At 31.8% G+C, this 19111-nt stretch overlaps 1 protein-coding gene across 1 annotated transcript; it reads right to left on the reverse strand.

The window, feature by feature from the left end:
* Positions 1-33: 33 nt before the first annotated feature.
* On the reverse strand, positions 34-1150 carry LOC107359340 (transcription initiation factor TFIID subunit 12). Its single transcript, XM_015925822.3, has one exon. It carries the CDS (start codon positions 874-876, stop codon positions 238-240), a length of 639 nt encoding a protein of 212 aa, XP_015781308.1. The 5' UTR covers positions 877-1150; the 3' UTR covers positions 34-237.
* Between the last annotated feature and the right edge of the window lie 17961 nt (positions 1151-19111).

Here is a 19111-nt window from a genome sequence, read left to right on the forward strand (position 1 = left end):
GAATGGGAAGAATGATAAATAGATGCGACAAAATTTGGCCAAATACAATAGGGTTTATTTTTATATGAAGGAAAATTTGATTACACCAATTTAGCTTTTCGGGCTAAATTTTATTGATTTTTTATCGAGCAATAGCCAATGAGAGAAAGGAAATTATAGATACAAAATTAAAGGGCCAATTCGATTGTTGTGGACTGGAGTAGGATGAATATTGGGTGATTAAGATGATATTTGAAATCATATTTTCTTTAAAGTTTTCTTTATTAATGCTAGACGTTGTTTATGAGCCTCTGTAGCTGGAGATTTTTTGTAAAGCTGCTTGAATTCATTAGCTAATGGCAGTGACCCAAATCCTGGAATGAATAAGTTCCAGTCCTTTTCCAATATTAATTGCACATCTTTAACTTCTAATGTTTTGGAACCTCGATGTTTGGCTAATTTACATGCATTTGTTACAACATTGTCAACAAAGTCATCGGCTATATTAAGCAACAAGTCTTCAACTTCTTCGTCCAATTGTTCTCTTGGATCAATTTCATTTACCAACTCTTGTAATCTTTGTTTATTCAAAACCATAACATTAGAAGAATCTTTTCCACCATCAGAGGAGCCATTTTTCATACCACTTATATTGGCTGTTGTACTATTAGTTGCTGTTATACTGGTTGTGGAATTGTTCATGGAAGTAACTGAGTCATTCATAGAGGAGGAACTTTTATTAGTGAAAGATGAATTGGCTCCAGCTGATCCCATGGTCATATTCGTAAATACTGGAGTAATTGTAACAGGCGAATCATTATTAGATGAACTATTAGTTGACGGAGGAGGCATTTGTCCTGATGTTACAGGAGTAATTGTAACAGATGTACCACTCATTTTGGTATAATGAGATAACGTTGAACAAAATAAATAAAAGTTGAACAAAATTCAGACAATGTTGATTCAATAAAATCTGAAATGTATGAGCTGAAGATAATAAATAAACCTGAAAACAAACGTAGTCTGTATTTCAGGGAGGAGTTTCTTTAAAAGAGTTTACTCTTTTGACCAAAGCCAAAATCTAGGTACAGACGCCATCTTACGACAGACAATTTAACCAGAGCGAAAAAAATTCTAACCAATTTTTTCGCATCTGATTTTTGATTCTTGTAATTAAATCATGAATTTCTTTCCAACGAATCCCCCGGCGATCCAATCTGAATCTAATTGAGAGTCTAAATAATTGTTAACTGAAGTAACCAAACAGATTTATGATTATAATTGAAGCACTGAAAAAGGCGCAATTTTTGTAACTCTAAGGATTGGCTTATCAAATCAAAGATGTCACTACTTGGAGACAAGAATTGAAAATTAATATTGAATTATCAAGATGACAATATTAATCAATAGAGACTGAAAAGGATTAAATAAATTGCTCTAAACGTCGCCCGGCCCTAGTTGACATTCAGTGATTACAATTAAACAATGAGAAGCTCCAGAAATAACAAAAAAAGGATTTCTCTTCAAGATAAAAAGACATTAAAATGAGTTATTAGACTCATAACAAGATATAATTTTTTTGTATTATGAGTTGAAATTAACATTAACCCGATGCTCCTTATTGCTAACCATTAAGACTATAATTATGATAATAACGATAATAAAGATAATCAACATTATCGTTATAATTCATTGTTTAACTTGAAAGATGCAAAACAGTACCATTAAACAGATCACACAGCAATACAAACACTCAGCAAAAAACGATGATTATTATATTTTGAGCACAAAAAAACCAATATTAATTTATTTAAGAGTGTTAATTTAATTGCTGCTCATTTAGAGCTCTTTTTTGCTTAAATTAATTTTTTTTGTCTCTTTTCTTACAATCCTTCTTTTACCCAATTAACAATAAATCCAATGATTAACTGCCATCATTAACTAAATGAGCAAACACTATTTACTTGCAACTGTAAAATGAAAATTAAATTCAATGTTAATTCAAATTTGCACATCCAGATGATAACCATAATAATGATTATCAACTTTAATTAAATGGAACCTGCCGTTGAGTATTTTCCTTGGAACAACTTCAATCACAATTGAACCTATTTGTACAATTAAAATGGTGAACAATTTTGTTATTCAATAAATAAGTCAACTATGAAAATTTAATTTTTAATGTTCAGTTTTATTCATCATTTAAGGAAACATTGGCATGGTAGCCCTTCAGGCTATTGCTAAGTTTTCAATTTTAATCTTTTTTTATCCTCTTTTAATTGTAATTTGATGCGATGCTGATAAAAAATTGAATGCAATGGTAAATACATGTAGTTCATTATGTTCCGCTCAGCCCAAGAATCGTAAGCTCTGAATCGACGGATAGTATTAATATCTCAGCGACGAGGGTATATAAGATAATAAGAGGGAGACCGAACGAATGGTTAGATTGAAGAAAGCAAAATTTCGCACGATTTTGACATCAAAAACTGAAAAGTTCAACTTGGAAGGAGTACATTTAATGCAATGAATGTAATGATGAAATGAATAATTGAGTAAATGATAAATCATTTGTTGGTGTCATACTGAGAAATCAAGATGAAATTATTGATGTAGTCGGAGGAGATGCAGACTCAACAGCAAAGTGAAATTTCCTATTGACAAAGATGTTTTCAATTTTATCCAGAAATGGTATGAAAAGTCGATTCCGGTTAATGGGTCATTGATAGTCGCAAGGACCAAAAAGGAAACAAATAAACTTGGTAATCTTACTTGTTAGCTTTAAAGTAGTTTGCCACGGACTTGTAAGATGCTTGTAAAAATGCTAAGAAGTAATTTCGATCCTTCTCGATTACGAAAGTCTTTTTCAACGGGATTCCTGTTTCCAGACATTTCGATACAAACGCTTTACTTGTTTACCATGACTTTTCAACATTTCATTTTTACGATCTTGAAATATTGAAATGATTTGAATTTTATGAGTTTTACCTGATTGATTAACCTTTTTCCCAGTTCCACCGAGGTCAAAATTTATGAAAAAATGTCCTAAACTTCCTCAAATTACTTTTACAACTTTGCGACTTTGGCCGCAACACGCTAACTTTTATGATTTAACCTTATTCGATTGTTCATCCTATTTCCTCGTCCTAATCATATATAAACCGAATGTTCTTCATTCTTGAATCATACAATTTCATTCAGTACCACGAAGCAGTACCTCAATGGTTTACTTTTGCTTCAACTTTGATTTTGTTATCAACATGTATTTTATGATCGTATAGTTTGCATCTTTACAATTGCAAGTTGGACTGAAAGACCTGTCTTCTAAGTCACCGTATTGCGCCAAGTTAGTGTCTCATTCGAGTGATTTTTGTATTAATGTTTTAGTTTTATTATACATCGCAATTCAGTTTTTGCTACGAGCCCTCGTTGAAGTTAATTCTTGTCTATCAACAAGTTGATCTCGAAGTGCTATTTACTGATCAAACTGATAGCATAGATAAAGATCGTTGGAGAAGCCATCAATTAGATGTTTCGACCCAGACCGCCAAAAATTGAGCCTTTTAATGGTAAGTCGTATTCTAACTTACTGTTATTCCTACGTGGTTTCGAAGATTATGCTGACACATATCATTGGAATGATAACGAACGAGTGACGCAAGTTGCCTACTACCTTAAGGATGACGCTAAAACATGGTACCATCAGGTAGCTAAAAATCTTATAAATGAAAAGAAAATTTGTTGGGAAAATTTCAAAAAAGAAATAAAAGAATATTTTCTCCCTGTAAACTGGATATCGAGCCTGAAAGATGAATTACGAAAGCGTTGTCAACAGCCTCAAGAACCATTAGCAAATTACGTTCTAGCTAAGCTGGAGCTATGTGATCAAATTGATCCCACTATGAGTGAAGCTGACAAGCTTGATCATCTCTTCAATGGTTTGGCACCAGAAATCGCAAGAAGCTTGTACCAATTCCAACCAAAGAGTTTAGAAGAATTTTTAGACTACGCTAAGAGAATTGAAAGGGGCCACGAACTTACTTCTTCTGACTTGAACAATGCTGAATCAGCCGTCGCGCAATTATGTGACCATTTTGATAGGTTAGTTAGAAGTCTCCATCGAAGGAATTCTCAGTTTATAAAGCATTTACAAACAGACAGAACGAAGGACAATCGATCAACCTGCTGGTCTTGTGGAGAGAAGGGACATCATTCATTCAATTGTCGTTCGAGTGTTGGGAGTGGTCTCATAAATGCTCCTTTTCAACCTCATAACCAATCTTACCGAGCTCGTGGTTGTTTTCAGAGTGGAACATACTACAAAAAATCACAGCAAGGTCAACCTATTATAACTACCACAGCTCAGCCACAACCAACGCATCGACACAATTATCGTCGAACTCAAGATGTTGTAAACTCAAAAAATCCTCAGTTTATATCCAGTTCACGTAATAATGCAGGTACAAGCAGTTCAAAGCAATCGAAGTTTTTTATTGAAGAAAAGATACACCAACTGGACACCCGCTTATCAGGGCTCAAAAAAGAGAAAGTCGAAACTTAAACGAGCAATTAAGCATCAAAATTTAAACGTTAGTATAACCTATTTTCAGTCAATCGGAATCAATTGGAATCAAATAAATTGAAACCGATATGAAGACCGAAATTCAGAACTAAAACCTTTCGAATCAATAAAGTTTTCTTTTGATTAAACTTGAAACTTTTATTCAAAAATATTTTATGATCAAAAAGTTTGAAAGTTTTATGAAAGAATCAGTGCAGATGGGATTTTTGAAATCAGTCTCAATTTATTGTAAACAACGAAAAGGGTAATTGCTGTGATAAAATTGTAACATCATAACTATTCCCACCACCTTTAATCACATCGACATTCGTGCTCATTAATCATAACCGAACCAGAGGAATCCGTCCGACTGCAGAATGTAAAACAAAGTGCAACATATCATAATTTGTCTTTGACATTATGAAAAAACAGTTTCTTATAACGGAGACTGTTTTTATAGCGAATCAATTGTTGCACCAGATGAGTTTTCGAAAATTCACCAAATCGCGTTCAATTTCACTTGGGTGCGTGAGTTCGCAATTATCCTAGAAGCTTTCCATATATCAGGACGCGATGCCACAAAGAAACGTCTTCTGATGCATTCATTCACTAAGCATAGTTGCTAAAATGCGTGTTCTTTGTGATCGTTACTATTTTGGTGAAAGTTGTTCTCGAAAATGTAGTCCCCGTAATGACAGATATGGACATTTTGAATGTGACGAAGATGCTAAAAAATGTTTATCTGGATGGAAAGGTGATTATTGTGATATACCCATCTGTGCTCAAGGCTGTCACAATGGAACTTGTGCAACTCCAAAAAAATGTGATTGTACAAATGATTATGAAGGCATTTTATGTGATAAATGTAGAGTTCACCCTAAAGAGTTGACGTTAAACGTTAAAAACTATTTAACGTTAATTGACTGATAATTGATATTTGCAGGTCATTGTCTGAGAGTACATTATTTCTGATCGGTCTTTGGTTTTAGTCGCATAAGCATAACGCTTAATCTTAAACTGACTGACCTTGAAATCAAGTTGCAAGTCAATTACGAAGATCATTCCAAGTTTCAGTAACAACATCAAAGTCATCTTGACTACATGGGTAACCTGAATGGCGAGCGATATGTCTTATAGGATGAGATTTCAAGGCAAAAGCAGCATCACATTTATCACATTCGAAAGGCTATTCACCAATATGCTAGGCTAGACGGACTTTCCACAAAAATTATCTATGAATACCTTTCAATTAGCCAGTTTCTCTCGCTTTTTAGTTATCGTGAAATTATCTCCAACATCGTTTTTGTAGTTATTTGAATAAGATTTATGAAGCTGCCAAGCTCGATCGCCTATTCGATGTATTGGCACCAGAAATAAAATAATTGTATCAATTTCAGTCGAAGACATTAGATCAATTTCTGGACTACGGTAAGAACCAGCCGTTAAGCAATTATGTGACCGCTTGATCGGTTGATAAAGAGTTTCAGCCAATTTAATTCAGAGTTTACAAATCATTTGCAAGTACAAGTACAACAGACATTCGTCCGATTTGCTGGCCTTGGCGTGGCCTTGCATTAGCGTGGAGGGACATCATTCAGATCAATTGCCGTTCAAATTTTTATTACCCGATACAAACAATAAACATTTCGAATTACATTAACAATTGTACCAAGATCGTGGTAATCGTTCTCGAAAACTAAATGTGAATCAAGATTGAACAAGCATGAATCAAGCAGGAATAAAGTATAAATCCAGTTTAAATCAATGAGAATAAATAAACTTTTAAATCAAAGAAACTACACAAGGGTGATGTGATGATTCAAATTTCACAAGTTCATTAATATATATGCTGTTTTCCTTATTTCATCGAGTCTAAGTTTTACCACTACGAGCAAATCGATCAGCTTTTGTATACTCCAGATGACTCTAATATTGGATATATTTTGGAGGTCGACGTTGAACTTCCGAGCGAACTTCACGATTTACATAATTATTTTCCTCTCGCTTCAGAAAATGCGGAAATATATTCGAACTTATATAGTGAGCACCAAACTGAATTGGTAAATGAATTGAAAGATAAACCATCAAGAGATACAGTAAGGGATCATTACTACTAAGGGATCATTGGTACTTATAGAGTTGCTCACCAAAAATGCAAAGATTGAACAGATTGCCTGATCAATATCCAGTGGTTTTTCATAACCTTAAAAACATTAATGGTCACATCATTATTAATGCCCTGCGTATGGATTCCTGCGATGACAAACCAAAGTTGATTGCTTATAACACGGAAAAATTTATTGGATTCTTTGCTCGAAAGTTTAGTGATTTCTTTGCTTTCTTTTATTCAAGCTTGTACAACCTGTCTCTCAACATTAGTACGGAAATAAAAACCATTTTCTCAGTCAATTTTTTTATAACATTGATATTTCTCTGTTACAGAAAAAGAGCGCATGCCCTTAGGAGTACCTAACAAGTCTCGAGGCATTTAAAAAAGAAGCATTATTCGCCAAGTCAGCTTTTAATTCTTCATTGACTGATAGATACATTTAGATGAAATGTATTCACGTTTGCAGCAAGTTTGATCAAATTGTTTTAACTGCCGTAAAAAGATCTTCACGACATCTACTTAAAGGTCTATGCTTTGATATCGGCAGCTGTTTTTGAAATCTTTAGACAAATGTCTTCTGAAAACTTTACCTTAGGTCCGCTTCCCCAGTTTTCAGCTCCTGTTCTGACTTGGAATGCAGCTCTCAAGCAAACAATAGTCGAGTTAGATTTGCTCACTGACTTCAACATGCTGCTCATGATTGAAAAAGGCAAAAGAGGTGGACCTAAAATTGGCATGAATCGTCATGTTAAGGCAGATAACAAATACTTACCAGATTATGACGCGAGGAAACCAACATCACATCTTCTTTACTTGGATGTCAATAATCCATATACAGTAATTTCTCGGTTAATGCATATACTTGGTTAAAGCATAAAAGTTAGTTGCTCATGCTCCAGTTTAATTTTCAAGGTAAATTTAATGAAAAAAACAACGCCACCTTGCTGATTTTTCGTTGAAGCTTAACCCACATTTTTATGCTTCAACCGAGAAATTACTGTAATATGGTATGCCATGTCTGAGAAATGTCCGATGTACCATTCGATCAAATTTTGACTACTCAAGATGACTCTGATACTGGATATATTTTGGAGGTCGACCTTGAATATCCGAGCTTCACGATTTACGTAAAGATTTCTCTCTTGCTCAAGAAAAGATGGAAATAAATCCAAACTTGCCCTGTTTCTGTTAGGATCGCTCCATTTAGCAATTTATAACTTTTACCTGTTTTTGACAACTTTAATGAATTTACCTACTTTGGCCTCTATATTTTAATCTTTATAATTGTATAATAATTTCTACACCCAATTCCTCATCCTTCAGCATATAAGTCGAAGCTCCTGCTCCGTAAATTCATTCAGTTCTATGATTCAGCACCACTCAGTCTGAAAAGTAGCTACTTGAATCAATAAAGTTTACATTGTTTTACTTTAGTTTGTGTCATTCACTTCTGTAAAGTTTCAGTTTTAGAAATAAAATATGAATTACATGAGTTTGTCTACAAAATAAAGCCGTTTCATCACAGTTATAAATGAAAGGAGATTGCCAGTTAATTATTGTTGATGTTGATCTTTTTCCAATTTTCAACCAACGATTTATCAACTGACAATCGCTCCATTTTTAACACCTACTGTGCATTTTAAATAAGAAGAGTACTTTTTTTGATAAGAAAAAAATCTGATAAGATAAGGAAAACCAATGGGAAAATGGGAAAAATGAGAGCGAAAATTAAATATAATTTATTTTATTATTTATTTTGAAAACCACAATTAAAGCAATGGAAGTATCCTTTTGTGCTTCCATCTATCAATTTTACCCTTTAAACCTTTATCTTATCAAAAAATGTACTCTTCTTATTTTGAATGAACAGTAACTTCAATTTAGTTTTCTTTAAACCGATAAAACCAACTCAATGTACCATAAAAATTGTCAGTTATTGTTTTAGCAAACTCAATTATCATAGTCCCACTCATTGGTGTCCTTTTGCCATTACAATTACAAAAGAGAAGAACAAGAAGAGGACCGTTGAAAAAATTATGTGCAGTTTCTGGTAGGTAACTGTGTGTTTTTCACACCTCTCCTTTGTGAGCTCGTATGTGACGCAGCCAACGAAAAGCACTGCAGAATGAAGTACCAGACTCGTCAAACTGAATGACCTTGAGCGTACGAATTTATGGTTTTTAATTTGCTCATGGTTCACGTCTGAGGTCGGTAGCACCATCCGTGCGTGAGTTATACTTGAAAACAGCCTTAAAATGAAAAACACACGGTATTTCAGAACGTTTCAATTGAAAACTTCAAAGTGATAGAGCCAACCTTCCATACTATTAATAGTTTATTCAATGGTTTCTATTAAGTAGGCGTTAGATCTAATTTTACATTCGAATTTCGAATCGAAATTATCTCTATGCAATTTTTTTAATGTCCTTTTGACTACAATTTTTTCGTGAAATATCAATCAGTTTGATAAGGGTGACTGTTGCTCTTTTTGCTCAAGTTATGACATTTCATCTATACGAAAGCTTTATAAACAATTGACAATAATGCTAGAAAATTGTAAATAGAAAAAATGATTGTACTTTTTGTTGGAATTGTCGGCTTGACCAAGCGGTCTACGAAGCATTTCACTGGCATCTTTCTTTATTCAATGGGTAAGGTCATTTCAATTTTCACAATTAAAATAATGAAAAACGATTGCAAACACTCGCATTCAACTCAATCTCAGTTTCCCTCCCAGGCATAAACCAGTGACAACGCTTCTTTCAGTTTGCATCAGAATTGAGCGTCTTTTAACAGAATCAAAATTAATTCATTAAAATCTTGTCACCTTGATCATCCTCATTATTGTCCTTGCTATCTTGAACATCATCATCAATTAACAGATATTCATCATTGGATTGAGCCTCTTCCATGTTACTTTCAAAATGAAAGCTTACTTGAGGTTGAAGTTAACAAAGGCAATTAGATGATGATTTAATTATCAAATTGATCATTAGTCAAGATTATTATCCAACTGAATCGTGTAAATGATCAAAAAGAGAGTCAAGTGTTTAATTATTTCCTATTAACTTGTAACTTTTTTTCATTGTTGAGTTTGTACATTTTTTTCATGCAGTATTGTATTACTGCACTTTGCATGTTTCGTCACTTTTTTTGGTTCCTCTTATAACAGATGAAATCAGCCTGATGAGTCTTAACCATCATAATAGTTAACCTTAATTAACACAATCTTTTTTTCACTCTTTGCATATTTCATTCACTCTCCTTTCAACTCTCATCCCTATCATCATCATCATCATTGTCTTTTTTTTATACAGCATCTCATTCAGTGGACTAGCTGTTGTTTAACTAATGTTAACTTTTCGGCATTTTTTTGTGTTAATACTTGTTCCCAACAATAAAGCCTAGTTAACTGCTTAATTAGATTAGACAATAGAAAGAATTGTTGAAAGGATGAAGCAAAAAAAGCTAATGAGCCACTAAGCATTTGAAATAAAAAAGGGTTACAATGTTAATCACATACTCCACATTGGTTTGGCAAGTGAAACCTCTCCTGCAGTTGGATAATTTAGTGATTTGTTTTATTTACCGTCAAAATTTAATTTCTTAATTTATGAGTTTTCTACTTAATTAACAAAGGGCAAAGTGAAATGGAGTAAAAAAAGTGACATTTATCATTAATTATGAATGCAAGGAAAAAATGTGATTGCTGTTCACAAACATTCCGAGTTGCACTAATCACTTTAAGCATAAACATCTTTACCATCGATGAATTGTCACATATTTGAACTAATAGATAAAATTGCCAGTCGATTTAAATTAAAAATTTAAAAATAAAATCACAATTAAAACGAAACAAATTGAGAAAAATAAATTCACCAAAAAGCAAAGCAAATCAAAGGACAAAATAAGCTTTGAAATCACTTGTAAGCCAACAGTTGATCAATAATCAAATAGATGGCAGCACCAATAAATCGAGAGTTTTTTCATCAAAAATAATGATTAAAGCTTTTCTTGATAATTATCGTTCCTCAACAGTTAACATAATTAAAAATCGTCAAATTGTATCCAATTATAATCAACTTTGTTGATTAAAGGCAACATCCAAGTAACTCTTTCATTATTAACCTTCTTAAATGCAAGTCAAATGAATGCAACAATTAAGCCTGAAAAGTGACAAGTAAATGATTTAAAGCAAGACAAGATGAAGATAATGATGAAATTGCGATTCTCGAGTTAATTAGTTCATTTGGAGGGAAAATCAAGTTGAAATGAAATAAAATCATGGATGGTTAATCCTAATTATTTAAATCAATTTATGACTTGCTAATGATTTGATGAAAAGAGAAGCTGGAAAAGCTGCTCGAAGAAGCAAAAAGGTAAATTAAATGTCGTTAATTATTCATTGAATAGTAAAAGAGAAGCAAATTAACAATCCAAATTAATTGTAACTCTGATTATAAACAAAGTTTCACTGTTAATAGCATTTACTCAATCAAGCAAACAATCAACTGCTCAACAAAATTTGTCCCAATTAGTTTATCCAAAAGTCACTAATTAATCAATGATTAACAAATTTCCAAAAGTTAATCAAATCAAAGAGCGACTGTAAATCGAAGACTCATCAAAATAATTACATTAAATTACAATTAAAAGCAATGATTGAGCAAAATGAACATTAAATTGGAAAATGAAATTTCATTAATTAACCAAAAAAATGGAAAAGCAAAAAAATTTTTCTTCTTTTAATCACTTTTTAAACAGTAATTTATTTTTTGATTGTTGACAGTTTATTTTGACAATCTCATTGCAATTATTATTAATATTATTTATATTCTCATTAACATAATTAGATATTTGATTATAAAATAAATTACATTTTTCTCTGCATTTTAAACATTGAACAAGCAGAAATGAAATGTTTTTCAATTCATTTGCATTTCTCTTGTTTTCGTGTTACCTTTGTTTTACATTTGCCAGTTTATATTTTACCTGTTATTAGCAATTAAATTGCAAACCAATCAATAGATAATTACTTTTCACACAAAAATCAAAGGTAATTACAATGGAAGAAGAGAAAATCTGTTTTTTCTTCTCATTTCAATCATTTAGATTTCAATTGCTTTTTAATTGTCTGGTAAAATTGAGGAAAATTTATTCATTAATTAAAGGGAATATTGATGATAATATTGAACTGAATTTCAATCTTTTCATTTTCATCTCAAGTTGCAGAATCAAATTGCGTGCTAAATAGATTAACAAGAAATGTTCAGGAAATTCATTGTTTTTCAAGTTGATCATCGATTTTACAGATTTCTGAACAAACTGAATTAATTAGTAAAAATGAACTCAACATTTCTTTCAATGGAAATAATGAATTCACAAGTTCCGAGACTCTTTATGAATTCAAATGATTGCCGAGTTTATAATTACTTGAGAAATTAAATTTTGCTTCGATTTTTAATTCCATTAACTTGGTCATAATAAGAAATTTGACAAAATCGATTATTTTTTGCTCTAAATGAGTTCTTTCAAGAGATTTTCACTGTTCGATAAACTTCATCATTAAGCTTGCAATTTGAATAATTACTCTTGAAATTTCATGATAAAGGCTGACTGAAGGATTAAAAATTGTTCAATCAGTGAAATGTTCAGAAAAGTCGAGAGAATTGAAAGAAAGTGGAAAGTTTTTGAAAATTTTTTCACTTGCATTGATTGCTCTATAAGAGACAAACTATTTCATTGAAATGAACAATTAAGCAAGTTGAATGATGGAATCCATTTGATTGTAAACATTGAAAAATATCAACTAATTTAATTAAATAATCAATGAATGGCGAGAGAAGAAAAAAGAGTTGAAAAAAGAAGGGAAAATCAAATTATGATCAAATGTTGCAAAGTTAATGTTGAACATTGAATGCAAAAAAGTTTAATTCATTTAAAACAATAAATTGCTATTAATTATCATTACCACTTTTTTTCCTTCTCTACTCATCAGTCTAACAGTGAGATGAAAAAAAGTGCTCAACCAAATTAGTTTTCATTGTAAATAAACTAATAACGGTAATAATAATTACAAGAATGGATGAGGATGGAGAGGTGATGGGAGCTCAACAAAGGGCTTCAAAGTGTTGCCCCTGAAATTAATGGAAACGGTAATTTAGGTATGAAACATATTTAAGATGAAACAATCAAATTAATTAGCATCATTCTTTATACTGTTAATATGAAGGAAAAAAATTCTGGTAATGATTTTTTGCCCCGTTTGCTCAACTGTTTCTCCAGTTAAATTATCAAATTGATGATCATCTAAAGTAATATAAGAAATGTGAATTAGTTGAAGAAATGATGATAATGATGATGATGATGATGATGATTGGATGCTATGCAGCTAAATGATTATGAGCTTCAATCAATTTGGTTGATGAAGCAAAGCCATTTAAAAGAAATATAAAATTAAGAAAAGAGAGAAGAGAAGATGAAAATGAAGGTGGAAATGAAGATGAAGATGATGAGATCCAAGGGATTGTTTCATTGCTCTTATCAATAGTTCAACTTTAATCAGCTGTAATGAAATTAAATGTATGCATTTTTAAAAGAGAGAAATGAAGAGAATGAAAAAATAATGGAAATTGAAGAAAAGGAAGAAAAAATTGCAACTTTCAATGTCAGGTTTGATGAAAGGCTAATCTACATATTTCACGTATAAAGCGGATCAACTGTTTAATCGAGTCGAAATTGAGAGACGATCGAAGGCTTCTAAAAATTGACATTCTAATGATCGAAATGAACTAAATTGAAAAATAGCCAAAGATTTATTGGAATTCAGGTTCTGAGACTATTTCTAAACAAAATCCATATTTCGGTGAAAGAAAAACTTTTCGGATTGTTCTTGTTGATCATGTAAATTGTCATTTATTGCAATACTATTTTTTAAGTTCGGCCAAGAGTTGGGATTCAATGCACAAAAATGAAGTTTAGACTTCGATCATTTTTCGTTATTTTTTAAATGAAAGAAACACTCGGACGCGGAAAACACTATGTTGTGCTGAAGCTTTTTTATTAATACTTTTTACTTTAACTTATTTCACAAAAGCAGGAGATTAAACGGATAAAATATTAATTTTCATTGTGCTCGTATCAAAACTTTGTGATCAGTGAATCGACTTTTCTCTTGTGGCTAATTAGTATCAGAAGCTCACACGACTGTAATAGATTTTAAATTTTGATTTAACATTGAATTATGATTATCAATAAAACAGGCTGAGTTCTCGAGGGAAGTAGCGTGAAGACTTTTGTCGAAAAACATAAACTCTAAACAAGTGATTGCAATAAGGTTTCAAGACGTTTGGCAAAAATTCCTTGATTCGTAATCTTATTTGCTCTTGTTCTTGACCATTGTACCATTCAAGTTGTACCACTACACACAAGGATCCTGAAACGAATAGAGACATCGAAATGAAAATTGACTCATTTAGTACTTTGAAAAAGTACTTTACCGATCGTGGCAGCTAAAAATCATAGTCAACCCAGCGTAAACCCGTAGTAAACAAACTTGACCAACTCTTTAACCTCTGAGCTGATACTTTGATGCAAACACAATTTAGCACATGCATTATGAAAGCAAACATTTATACTTTTGCTTAGATGACAATTATCTCACGAAAAACACAAAGAGACGAATGTTTTGCGTATTTACCTTATGCGCTGGTTTCACGCTCTCTCTCTCTCTCTAGTTTGCATGACTTAATTTGACTGGGAACAACATGAGTTGTTTTCGGTTTGCGCTAGAGACATTTCACATTCGCACTGTGACCGAGTCATGATCGAAGTGTCTTGGATTTCAGATTTAGAGGTCAGGTGCTTATTAAAGCTCTACTAGATAACCGGAAAGCGGGAGTTTTTTAAGATTTGTATATTACACTCGAATTGATCAAATTTATCACCGAAAACTGATTGAAATCAAACAGAAAATGCTAGTTTAGCTTTTTAATGTCAAATGAAAATATTTTCCCAATAACTCATAAATGCATTATCGGAATCCATCAAAAAGCATCAAGAAACTTGTGCTTTCGGGACTGATAATCTTCAATCGTCTAGTAGATATCAGATGAATGAGTGAACTTGAATTTCCTTCTAATTCAACATTCAAAGCACTTTAATCGTGAGTATGACACAGAAGTCTCTTGTTGAAAACGTTTTCGAGATGTGATATGTCATTATGAGGATGAAGAAAATGAAAGCGATGATCAGAACCTGATTTTGAGGTAAATACTGTGACTTTACTTTGTATAACTTTACAATGTTTACAAGTCGATAAAGTATTACATGTTAAATAATTATTTGAGCAATCAATCAGTTCTATTATCTGCGTATTTTGTCATTTCGCTTTTTTAATCAAATTTGCTCGTTTCTTCACCATTGACATTATCTCCAAACTTTCAAAGTATTTTGCCCAATTTTTCAGAGAAATCATTATCAATTTTAAAAAATTACATCCCTTGAATGTTTCAAAATTTTATTAAAGTCATCCTTTTCTGTTCCCTCAAATTATCACAGCAATCATCACTCTCATAATCATCATAATCTTCATCTTGTTCATCATACAGAGAATCATTTTTTGTAAAAAGTTGACAAAAAAATTGTGGCCTTCCTCTGGCTAAGTTGACTTGCAAGTATTATTTACAGAGCCAAAAGGAAGGGATGAAAAGAAGATGAAAAAGGCAGAAAATTTGACAAACTCTCGTAAAAAAAAGAGAATGAAGTGAAATGCAAAAAGTGCAGAGTAAGATGCAGCTGAGTGGGAGAGGGATGATTATGATGATGAGCAGAATGCATATTACCTTGCCTTTTAATCAGATTTAATTCTAACCAAGTAGTTCATTGAAGAGTAAAAAAAGTTGCGAATTAGTGTTTGGCTCTTTTTTTCTTGTTTGAAAAAAGAAACTCTTTTTTTCTCCTTCTCCTCATCATCTCTTATCCAGGGCTAGATTTATAATTATACATCCTTTTGCCTAGAAGGACTCATTATTATTACTGTTATTATTGTCATTATTATTATTATTTTACTCATTCTTTACTCTTTATTATTTTCGCACTTATAATCAAATTATTAGTTTTTCTTTTCCTCTTCAATCTCATCCTCATCTTATGCATCAACATCATCATATATTAAAAATTATCTCCATGAGTCTCATCTTTATATTTACCCTCATTTGATATTTTATTATTTCTCTATCTTCCATCTTCAACAAGCAACCAAAAAATATCAAATGCAAAAAAAGGAAAAGAAAAAAAATTCGTGTAAAGTTTTTTTTCCTCCTCATCTCTCAGTCTTTGCCAATGTAATAATTAAAACACTTGAGCATCACAGGGAACAAGATGAGAGGAAAGATTAATCTGCAATATTGAAGAGAGTTAATCTTTGCCTGGAAAAATTGATGAACCAAACATTGGAACAAATTGAGAAAACTTTCAACTTTTCATTTTCCAACATTCGAGTTTGCGTTTCTGCGATCATTCGCGATTCTTGTGATTAAAGGAAATGTAACAATTAATGATTGGTTGCTTTGGCATCTTCATACAAGTTAAACATGAAATTGCTTTTGATCGACTTTTCAACGCTTTCATGGTTCAATTTCCTATCAATCAACTTGTACTTCTGTTTCCTTTGTGAACATTATTAATCAAATTTAATGTTTAGCTTTTAGTCTATCTCATGGTAAGACTTGGATTAGAAGTTTCATTTTGTTTCAATTCTTGACCGTTATTAATCAAACTTGACTTTATTCAAATGAACTTCATCATGAAAAAGGAAAGACGAACACTGGAAATTATCATTTTATTAATGAAACTTGAAATGAGTGACAATCACATTGGATCTTTCATTAATCTCGAATCCATTAAAATGTTGATCATGTTCAGATGGAAAACAAAGTTTGTAGAAAAGTTTAAAAGTTAACTTTCAATTCATTTTCCGACTAATCAAGTTGATTCCATGTTCAGCTTGAATCGACAAATGATGAAATATGGAAAAAATGTGTTGAAATCATGAGGTTGAAGTGTTAACATTTGCAATGAAATTTTGTTCTAATTTTCCAATTCTCTTCGTTATGAATGAAAACATTGACTTTGTAAAGACAAATAAACTTTCAACTCTTTTCATCATGAAATCCAAACAGCAAATAAAATAATATTCAACTCTTGAATAACTTTGAAAGTTAATTACATTGCTATAAGATATTTACCAAAGTAGTTACAACAACATCTCCAACTGTTAATCAACATTACAAAGTTTCAGCCAATTTCACCAAATCCAACCTTTTTCCAGATTCGTCAATTTTTCATGTAAAAGTGAGACGCAAAAGCACCAAGTTGAACTTTAAAATGCTTCCAAACAAGATTCATCAATAGAATCGAATCAAATTAAATCAATCATCATGATAATGATTGCTGAGCTTCCCTCATCAACACATAATACCTTCACTAAAAGGGTTACTTGAAAAACATTGTCAGAAAATGAAACTCTTGGGAAGAAACTTTTTTTCTCTCTCCATGAGCTGTTCTTTTTTCATTAATAAAAGTTGTAAATTATTAGCGTTTGATAATTAGGTTAAACTTAGCTAAATGGTTCATAAGATAAAAATGAGGATGAGAGAGAAGAAGATGAAGAGAGAGCGAAAAAAAGAGTTGATATTTACATTGAAGTTTCTTAATGAAAGTAAATTAACAGAGGTTATGATGCTGTTATGCAAAGTGAAGAGCAAAAAACTCGTAAATTTTGAGTTAACAAACTTAACTTGAAAGAAGATGGTAAAGAAGGAGAAGAAGAAAAAAACATCGAAGAAAAAAATTCTCCAGAGTAAGTTGAAGATGAGGATGAAAAGCAACTTTACTAACTTATTCTTGATCATCAGCATCTTTCCTCATCATCAGTGAATATTTTCTCGTTGCAAGTTTCTTAATGTTTTTTGTCAAAAAATTACTTAAGATGAAGTTATCATTAAATGTAAGGTGAAATTAAAGTTGCTAAAAAATTAGTTAAAAGTGGAAAAATGAGGGGAGTAAAAGGGTTGTTATTTCCTATTTCATGGTAAAACTGCTTAATAATTTTTTCTCCTCTTCTTCTCAAAGCCAATCAAGTTTAATATCAGAGTAATCAAGGAGTGAAAGTTGATGGAAACTTCTTGACTCTTCCAAACTTCATTATGACTCCATGATTGTTAACCATCTCATGGATTAACTTGATCAACTTGACTAATTTTGTGAAATGAACTTTTCTCCACTTTTTCTGCTTCGCCATAATGAGCAGCTCTAAATAATTTTTAATCGACTTTCAAACTAATTTTCAATCTCAACCATTTTCAACCGATGCTCAGCATCATTACATGACAACGATAATGAAAGTTGATGGAAATTGAAGTCGAAAATTGAAAAGTCGAACTTATATTGATTAGAACTAATTGAGACAAATTAATTAAACATGTTGTTCAAATAAACTGTTTAAATTCCCAAGCGTTCAATAGACTTTGTTTTTTGCAATTGAAATGGCAAAAAAGAGCATTAAAGAAGCTTTTTTTGCTTCGATCAACTGTTCATGTTGCAAATTATGTTCAACATTTAATTAAAATTTTCTTTCATTTGGTAAATCATTTTAATTGAAAATTGTTGCAAAAAGTAAAAATAATGAAATTTGTTAGAATGTTAATTTACCTTTGGATTGATGAGAAGTGATGATCAATGAAGAAGTGAGAGAAGATGAAAAAATGAATTACATTTGATAATATTAATGGCTCCTCTTGTGTTTCCATGTCAATCTGTAAAACTGTCTTTATCTTTCTTCTTGTTCTGTTTCTTGTTCATCCTCATCACAGCATTACTTGACCTTTCCATGTTTTCCTAAAGGCTCATTAGTCAACATTTTTCATCTCATCTCTCATTAATTTGTGCTCCTCTTTTCCAGATTCTTAATGTTCTCACTTCACTTTTAATCACAATTTATTTTGATACATCATCATCATTATCATCTTGATCAGCTTGATGAGTATTCAAGAGGTTCCTTTGTTTTCTCGTATAGGAAAGAGTATCGTACGTTTTTTGTCATTCGCATCATCCGTATCATCCTCATTATCATCTCTCTCTCTTCTTTAAACCTCGTGGCAAAGGATCTTTTCATCGTCATGCTACATGATTTGTTTTCTTGTTGCTTCTATCAGTTCGCCAGTTATCCTAATACTCTTCTTCCAGAGCATCATCATCTTCTTCTTCTTCTTCTTTTCCTCATCGTCTTTTTTGTCTGTTACACCATGCAAGGGATCATTAAGTATGCTACAATTAAACATGGTTAAGAGGGTATAGAAGCTAATGGCTCATGAAAAGAACTGATTCAATGTTAAGAACCAATTTTCTTCATTAAAACTTATTCCCTTTCGATATTAATACAAATAGTAAAAAAAGGAAAG

Source organism: Tetranychus urticae, chromosome 1, assembly GCF_039701765.1.
Source record: "Tetranychus urticae isolate SD_2017Ah chromosome 1, NJAU_TeUrti_SD_1.0, whole genome shotgun sequence".
Taxonomy (NCBI): Eukaryota; Metazoa; Arthropoda; class Arachnida; order Trombidiformes; family Tetranychidae; genus Tetranychus; species Tetranychus urticae.